This window comes from Ochlerotatus camptorhynchus, unplaced genomic scaffold, assembly GCF_037179485.1.
Source record: "Ochlerotatus camptorhynchus isolate MF236.1 unplaced genomic scaffold, CSIRO-AGI_Acam_v1.1 ptg000361l, whole genome shotgun sequence".
Taxonomy (NCBI): domain Eukaryota; kingdom Metazoa; phylum Arthropoda; class Insecta; order Diptera; family Culicidae; genus Ochlerotatus; species Ochlerotatus camptorhynchus.
In genome coordinates, this window is record NW_027040849.1 from 4,409,410 (window position 1) to 4,418,711 (window position 9,302).

The 9,302-nt window shown below is 39.6% G+C and overlaps 1 protein-coding gene across 1 annotated transcript; it reads right to left on the bottom strand.

The window, feature by feature from the left end:
• Positions 1–2,366: 2,366 nt before the first annotated feature.
• Positions 2,367–4,279, bottom strand: zpg (zero population growth). The gene is made up of 3 exons (XM_065232041.1): positions 3,814–4,279; positions 3,568–3,759; positions 2,367–3,342 (listed from the first exon to the last, which is right to left on the bottom strand). Exons 1-3 carry the CDS (start codon positions 4,061–4,063, stop codon positions 2,615–2,617), a joined length of 1,170 nt encoding a protein of 389 aa, XP_065088113.1. The 5' UTR covers positions 4,064–4,279; the 3' UTR covers positions 2,367–2,614.
• Positions 4,280–9,302: the final 5,023 nt, after the last annotated feature.

Here is a 9,302-nt window from a genome sequence, read left to right on the forward strand (position 1 = left end):
CTAGAATAGGGTACGTTAATCGTTTGCTTGGGACCAATAGGCTACTAAAGTGGTGAGCCAATTTAAAATCGTTAGTTTCGTATTGATTGTTGGTAGTACCGCCACTTGTGGCGCGCATAGTCAATTCTCTTGCGTTTGACGTTTACACACTACCACCATCTGTTCAGCGTACTACCCACCACAGTGTACTCAACAGATGGCGGTAATGTTTTAGTGACGATGTTTTACAGTGAGAAATATTCAATGTGTTATGTCTGTTTGTCTGTGTACAAGCTATATTGCGACTATATGGTTACTTGGGTACTCGTATGGCCGTCAGAATGGTTCATCGGTTGCGAAGTAAAGTATTTCTGAAAGTGATGTGTAATATTTCTCAATGTTTTGAATTTATCCTAACGTTACCTCAATGTTATATCACAGACAAGCAGACACAACACATTGAACATTTATAATTGTAAACCCTACCGCCATCTGTCGTATATACTTTGATGGGCAATACACTCAACAGATGGTTGTAGTGTGTAAACGTCAAACGCTAGGGAATGTGCACCACAAATGGCAGTACTACCAACTAAGAAACATTCAAATTGACCGTTAAAAACGATTTTGATGAACGTTTTAAGAGTGTTATGTCTGCTTTTCTGTGATCATACCTTCACCACAGACAAACAGACATAACACTCGTAAGTCGTTCATCGAACAAGCATTTAACGGTCAATCCAAAAGTATCGTAGTTATCAAAGAATTAACGAAATTAAAACTAAATTTGCACAAAAATGTAATTTATCAGAACATGCTTAGATAAGCAATTTGTATATAGTAGATTAGGTGTATATAGTAGTTGTAGGTTAGTTGTAGTTCTAAATAGTAGTTATAAGTAGTCTCCCTTTTCAAATTTACAACAAACCAATCCCACCAAGGTGGTCATTCTTAAAACAGGCCTGATAGGACTAGGAACTGTAATTAATAATAGTTGAAATTTCAAAAGAACTAAAGTTGAAAAGACGCATCTGTGTCACTTGATAAGTAATACATGTAAACCACACTAATACAAGAAAATTTAAAGTAAAAAAAAAGTTTAAATAAAGTTAGTTATCGTTAGACAACCGAACGGTTCAGATCTGGTAAATTACTGGAAAATCCGAAAGACGATTACTCTAAAGTAGGGTTTTTGATCTAATTTCCGTCCTACTAAGCACAACCCGTGCTTTACCTCTCTTTTCTGAATGAGTTTAAACAAAAAATGGAATATTTCTATCAAAAATGACTTGCAAATTTATTCACTTTTCCAGACGTACCGTTCGATTTGATAAAGAGTCACAAATTGTTGAGATATTGTCTAAAACCTAACACTGCTTCTTGATTCTAAATTCGTTCTACGAGTTTCAATTCCGTCCTAACGCATTGAAACGCCATTAGATTTTCTTCGTCCTACGGATAAACGTAGAAAAAGGGGATTCGCTAGGAGCGCTTCTTTTGTTTTGAGAACAATGAGCGCAAATATTCATACAATGGGCTCTAACAGGATTTATGTTGTAGCTAATGAACTAACGCATCGGAACAAACCTATTATTGATTTGTGCACGGTGAAATCATTGATATTATGGATCTTTTCTGATCGATAGAACGGAAATGGGCGATTACGACGAAGTAGCGCTCTACCCTAATTGCGAAAAGGTGAGCTCGTATAGAGATTAATAAGACTTCTTTTCTCCTCCAATCGCTAACCCTCCGACAGTGAGAGGGATCTAGTCTGGAGCTTTGAAACGAAAGCTGGGGGCTTATTACGGATGGCACTTCACGGTGAAAACTTGTCACTTGTCGTCACGGTGAAGTGATTCCCATTTGATTTGTACGGTAATCACGGCTCTTATTCTGAGTCTCACTTGCTTATCACCGTGTAGTGACACCCGTAATAAGGCTCCTGGTCTTTACCAAGAATAACATGTGCCCCTCTTATGCCCTTTTCTCGCCACCCATATGACACCAACACAAACAATCAACATCGCCGGATAGGGAAAAGTTTCCCCTTCCCGATGATGTTGTTAGTTTGCTCCGATTACAAGAAGTGCGCGTACCGGTAACAGGTTTACAACGGGGTATTCGAGTCTGAACTGTCATCCTTCGCGGCAGGACTCGAATATTTTTCCGCTGTTTAAAGGCTGTTAAGGGCCACCCACATTAGATCCGTTTGCGTTGCGTTGACGTAAATTTGACAGTTAGACAATAGATTTAGCTGTCACTTTGCCGCAACGCGTCCGATCCGGATCTAATGTGCGTGGGCCTTTACACTAAAACTCCCTGGACGTGTGGAGGAGTTCTTTAGATCAGAGAAATAAATTTTACTGATAGGTGAAGCAGTAAAGGCCACTGAGATGTTATTTGTTTTTATTTGCAATAGATCTTTCCTCTATGTAGCTCGGAAAATGGAATATGTACATAAGTACAATAGTATGCCTTTTAAATTAGCATATAAATGAAAAGTCAATATAAAAGAAAATCCCTTCACCAATTCAATTAATACACAACAGAAACTCAATAATACTTCAATCGAATAAGGTATTTTTCCTCTTGGCGGCTATCACTGCTATTATAGTCGCAAACCGATCTCCCATCAAACCGTGTCTTCGTCATCTTCGATTTCCTCCGGTTCCTTCTCCGCTTCCACTCCAAACTGCAGTTCGTTCACGCTCTGTTTGGACATATTAATCTCCTGGTCAATGCGGGACAGATCCCGAATGATCTCCCGCATCACGCCCTTGTTCATGTTCCGAGCCATCTGATACAACAGGAACCAATGTCCAATATTGGCTTCCCGGACGACGCGCTTCAACCGGTGATAACTGATTGGATCCAACAGGCTGAACAGACACTGGAATCGAACGCTTTGGCAGCAAAGCTGTACCAGCCGATAGCACAACTGCATACTGGACACGACGGCCAATACGATGAACCATAGCCACAGGAAGGCGAAGATTTTCTCGTTGACAATATTATGCGGTAGAAGGCAAAGTGCATCCAGAGTTTGTTTCGATCCACTGGGACCAATGTAGCTGAAATCGCATTTGGCCAACTTTGGGAAAACCAGAGAATTGTAGAATACCCATGAATTCATATCCAATGCCATAAGGGCTTTAATGGCCGGCGTGTAGTTGGGCCAAAAGCCATCGAAGATGAAATTCATCAGAAGCATGTTCAGCAGAAGGACAATAAAGTTGAGAATCTCACATCCAACGAAAATCAGTCCATATTTGGTGTGTCGCCGGCGACATTCCTGAGTCAGATAGAGCAGCGTTTGACATTTACGCTTCCGTGTCCAAGCTTCCGGTTGGAAAATAGAATCTGCAAAAAGTGATATTATCATCGACGTCAATATTAGATACTCCCCCTTATTCTGCGAGCCACGTGACTCTCTCTCACCGGTGAGGTGACAATTGTCACCTCGTGTGAGGTGGCTCTCCATGCAAATCAAATGGAGAGTCACCTCACACGAGGTGGCTATTGTCACCTCACCGGTGAGAGAGAGTCACGTGACTCGCAGAATAGGGGGGACTGAGAGCAACTTACTCAAATCATTGCTTAATTCGGCCAAACGTCCGCCTTCACAGAACCGCCACAGGTGCTTGGGAAATGAGAACAGGAACGCCTGAATTGCCAGCAAAAACGGAACCCACTGGTAGTACTTCTGATACACCCTTTCATTTTTAGGAATGTGGCCCATCTTTGTTCCGATCTCGATGAAGTCCCAGCTGGCATCAACTATAATAAGACATCGAAAACATTTTTTTCCGAACGCTATTTAACCACACTTACCAAACATTGGATCCCGACTAATGTAAGTTCCCAGAGTCCAGCAGAAACTGTGTAGGCTTGATCTTGCTACCGGAGATGCCGGGCTGAAACACTCGATCGGTTCGCCAAAGTACGTTCGAGCCGACAGCAGAATGGTGAACAATATCAGCAAGACCACGGTGTATCGGCTGTGAAGACGCCAAACTATGTTGGTCGTGTCAAATGGTTTTAGCACGAGAAACTCCCGCAGCGGCCGGGTGATTTCGATCATGATTATTTCTTTTCAAATTGTACTTTTAAATTCACTGCACTAGCGTTGTACTGATAAAGGCACTTTTTTTTTCTTATTCAGACGTTGAGTGCACCGGAAGAATCTAGGTAGGAGCTGATTTGCCACCGCCACAGCGATCGGGATTAAAGATGGAGGCGCTAATCATGAAAAAGTTGAAAGCTGACGCGACGCAATGAGATGTAAACAGATGAGGCAGTGTGAATTCGTCATCTCTTTCGTTCTTCTGCTGTTTAAATGACTGACGGAGTGTGACATCATCCGTTTAAACAGCCGACGATCGAATTGGGGGGATCGGCAACCCTTCAGAAGTGGCAATACACGCTATTTTAAAACTACCCAAATTTGGGTAGAACCTACCTACACTCAAAAATATTACAAAACGAATATAGATTAAATTTTATGCATTTTATCTGAGTGATGCGGAGAAACACGAAATGGTTGTCAAAAAGAATCCAACTGGTGCTGTCAAAAAGAATCCAACGATCTAGAGCTGCTAAAAGTGATACTTTTCTCATACAATCCCCGTCGGCAGAGAAAGTATTGTGGTCAATGTTGAAAATATTGTCATTTCGGCATTTTTTTACTAATATTCTTCAACAAAAAACTTGCTCAAATACTCGGATGTAAACAATGTAACGAACGAACGAACCTGCACGAACTGCTGAAGGAAGAATGCAAACAAACTTTATAAGAGTCATGTGGGTAGGTGCACTCCCAACACCATGTACACGTTATTTATGGAGCAAAGGGTGAACTTTCGACAGCATGTATATGCAAATTGTGAGCAGTGCATTAGCAAAACAATTTGTGATATCGGAAAATTTTCAAGTTGTTTCCTATTGACTTGAAAAACAATAACGGCTGTGTTCGCAGTACCCAGCATTTTATGGTTTTTCAAAATTCATACATTGGTTCGATTAAAATTTTCGTCAAAATTATACCAACAATCAATACGAAACTAACGATTTTGATTTGGCTCACCACTTTAGTAGCCTATTGGTCCCAAGCAAACGATTAACGTACCCTATTCTAGTCAAAATTCTAGTACTACGCAATGTTTGTTTTGATTCGCTATGAAAGTTTGACAGATAAAATGAGGGGTTATTGGTTTTTCCTATGTTTCGAGGGGTGAATCGATTAGCTTGGGACCGAAGAGAGTACCAGAGCTGAGCCAAAAAGTTGAGCACGTTATTTCGGGACCTTCTAGTCTTAGAGTTACCTCTATGATTATACTAAGTCCGAATAACGGAGTGGAATTCGATCAGTGTCAGGATCAGTGTTTACTAAAATGACAGGAAAAATAACATTTGGATTCTCTTCGCAGCTTCGCGCTTGTGAAGAGCTTTGTTCCGGCGGATTTCAACTGCGCCTGTGATCTGCTGGGCAGCTAGACTGCGTGAGCTCGTGAGCACGAGTTCATCTTAATGAACATCGAAATGGTAAGTATTTTTTAAATAATATTCATAAAAAATAAAATAATTAAAAAACCTTCCTGAGAAAATTTTTATTTCTATTTGAAAACAATAATATTTACCATAAATAAAATAAAGAAGCGAAAAAGACATTCTCTCGATTAAACCGTATCTATACATTGTAAGTATATTTCGATTTTATACTATGGCACGCATAAACCATTTTTATACTAAGTTTGCATTCTCTCCATTTATACCGACCTTTGCGTCGGTACGGAGAGTTGCGATTTAGCGTAACTTTTATGCTATTTAGATTTCAATATTTTTTTAGTGTAGATCGGTCAAAACTGAACCTACCCAAAAATGGGAGAGTGACAAGTTGACAAATGAAGAACATCGACATGAATCCAAGGGGGGGAGGTGGCTGTCAAATACGAACAATCGTCGCCTACCTCGCATAACTGGTTCCAAACGTAAACAAGCCATAAGAAACCTACAGCGTTTGTTTACGTTTGGAACCAGTTTCATACAAGATGATCAGTAGGCTGATTTGACAGCACATCCCCCCAGCATGAATCTGATCAAAACCTGGGGGGGACGTGCTGTCAAATCAGTCTACTGATCATTCTTGTATGGAACTGGCTCCAAACGTAAACAATCTCTGTAGGTTTCTTATGCCTTGTTTACCTTTGGAACCAGTTATGCGAGGCATGCGAGGTAGGCGTCGATTGTTCGTATTTGACAGCCACCTCCCCCCCCCTTGATCAAAACGTTCCCCATAAAAAATTTGACAGATGGCGAATTTCACTGTCGACCGGCGAAATCGGTTGTTTACAAAAAAAAGGCCCATTAATAAACCGACAACGTCGCCTGTGGCGAACGTACTGTAAAACTATAGTCTTTAACAAAAACAAATGGTAGTAAAGTACCAGATTCTTGTAAATATTACGGAACAGATTTGTAAATGTCATACTGTCAAAAACATCCTTTGTCTAGGGGTATCCCACTCTAAACTTTTTATATCTCACGTTATACTTAGAAAGTTCTTACAAATACCTAAGATACCTGGAAATACTTTAAAATACTTAACCTTTATTTAGCATTAGGTTGTTACCACCGTTGCTAAACACATTTTAGTTGTTTATTTATCGGATGTCGCCAAGGATTTTGTGTGAATATTTGAAAACTGCAGTGTTAATATTTTATGCTATTTTAAATGTTTCGTTTTGTTTTGTAGGCATCAAGATATAGTCTTCGAATAAGAGAAGATCATTGCAAAAATGATTCACCTATAAATTAAAGGGCGGAAGAATCGTCAACGGTGGAAAAAACAGCCGCTGATTATTTCTCCAATTTGCATCATTTTCACATTATACCTCACTATTAAATATGTCACACTTTGATGCGCATTTAGCATGATCCGTTCGACATGTTACAGGAAGAAGTCAGGTTTTATGTACTTTTTGAAAGTAATGATTCGGTCACTAACTTAAGACTCTTAAGGACCACCCACATTAGATCCGTTTGCGTTGCGTTGACGCAAATTTGACAGTTAGACAATAGATTTAGCTGTCAGTTCGCCGCAACGCGTCCGATCCGGATCTAATGTGCGTGGGCCTTTAGGACTATCGAATCTGAATAAGAAGTTGAGGAGGTTTACCACACCATTCGCATTCTACTTGTTGCCGAGCTTGTGGTATCTGGACAGTCGCATCTTGTAGCTTCCCACCGAACGTGTTTATTCTGCCGTAAAGTACCATAATTCTGCGCAGGCCTAATTCCGGGCTCTTTTGAAAATTTCTAAAATAATTGGAAATTGCATATAATTTGAATTGAATTGAACATGATAGTAGGTTGGTTAGTTGTCTTTATTAAGGAGATTTTCAGCCAGACGCTGGTTCATCTCCGGCGATGATGGTAGGTATTAACATCTTGTGCATGGTAAAAATATAAATTTAGATAAAACTGTAAAATACCGCAAAATTTTAGCGAAATGCACGGAATTAAGTGCTGCGCAGAATTATGCCACTTTGCCATAAATATTAAACATGTTGTATATATGAACTACGTTTCCTCGGATTTGGAACCGTCAATTCTCATCTGTTAAACCATTATTAGAGCTGGACATGATTGATAAGCCATATCTGCTGTGTTGATGTCGAATCCCTTTTTTAATTGACTCTATCAGCTAACAGCAAAGATTTTAAAACTTAAATTTAATAAATTTATTGTAACACATGACATGCGAATAAATAAGTATCGATTGTTCAAACTTTTAAATAAAAACAACCAACCTATCAACTTCTTTTACGTGTCGCGTTCTGGAACGATCGAGCTGTATAAGTCTCGCATGAAACGCTTCGATTAAACCGGGATAATCTATTTGCCACTACGGATCAGAATGATAACGATGCTAGTGTTTTTGAAATCCTCAATCACCTCAAGCACCTTGTCGTTGGTAGTTACAATTAATAAAACTGGAAAATTTATGTACAAATGAAAACATCGACTTCTAGCAAAATTCTAATTAAACTACTTTACCAGATGTATGTATGTTCTCCGAAAAGCGTATTGCAATCAGTACAATTTCCTACTGTAAAAGGTTCGCTTCATCGTCGTAGTTCGACAGGCAAATGCGCAGCGTAACCCTGGTATCCTTGACCTGTATAGGCATAGCCAAGAACTTATACTTCTCCATACATGCACAGCTTGTGCTAACACTTTTGGTTACATTCTTGGGTCTCCCATGTCAACCATGTCAATCAAGGGTTCCTTATTTTCTTGAGAATCTGGAACAGCTCTGTTAAGGAGTCCATATTCATGATAGCGCACTGGAAAGTCGGCTCAAAACTAAAGAGGTTCTAGAACCTCTCTACTCTAAATCATCAGTAATTCGAATAACATACGATTTTTTACACTAATAGATAAGCATAATTGAAATACATAAACCAATTATCATGATTTTATTGCAATTATAAGAATTAATTTCATTTCATAAGTGACAAAAACTATAAAATTGACGGGGCTTACAACAACAAACAACAACACTAGCAACCGGTAACTACGATGGAAATTATACAAGATTAAAAATACTTTAAAATACTTAAGAATACTTATAAGAGATTTAAACATATTTAATGTATACTAGTACTAAAGTTTAGAGTGGGATGCCCCTAGTCCTTTGTCGCTATTTCGAAGTGAAGTGTTGTTTGGAAAAGTAAAGGTTTGTTCGCTATAGTCTGCTGAATACTCGGCTGAATATATGGAGCGGAGAATTATTTTAAAGGGTGATACGGTCAAAATTTGGTCAAGGGAAAACGCGTGTAAATCGGTGAAATCGTTTATTTAAAAAATCAAATGAAATTCCTTTTTCAAGTTCAATTAGTATAAAATTCAGGAAAAATATTCAGTTAGGCTTCCGCTTTTCCAAATCCGAATTGCCGGGCCTTACGCTTGACCCCTGCCATCAGATTTTGTACAGCCACCTTGTCCACCTTCTTCGCCGCAGAAAGCCAGTTTGCCTTGAACTGCTGCTCGCCCTTAGCAGTTTTTTTGGTCTTCTTTAGGTTCCGCTTGACAATAGCCCAGTATTTCTCAATTGGGCGGAGCTCTGGCGTGTTGGGAGGGTTCTTGTCCTTGGGAACCACCTGCACGTTGTTGGCGGCGTACCACTCCATGGCCTTTTTACCGTAATGCAAGATGCCAAATCCGGCCAAAACAGTACGGAACAACCGTGTTTCTTCAGGAAAGGCAGCAGACGTTTATTCAAACACTCTTTCACGTAAATTTCTTAGTTGACAGTCCCG

Excerpts from the sequence above, each read along its gene's own strand:
- zpg (XM_065232041.1), bottom strand. The coding sequence starts at position 4,063 with ATGATCGAAATCACCCGGCCGCTGCGGGAGTTTCTCGTGCTAAAACCA. Across the intron at positions 3,760-3,813 it reads TAGTCGGGATCCAATGTTTG|TTGATGCCAGCTGGGACTTC; the intron begins GTAAGTGTGGTT and ends GTCTTATTATAG. Across the intron at positions 3,343-3,567 it reads CGAATTAAGCAATGATTTGA|ATTCTATTTTCCAACCGGAA; the intron begins GTAAGTTGCTCT and ends CACTTTTTGCAG.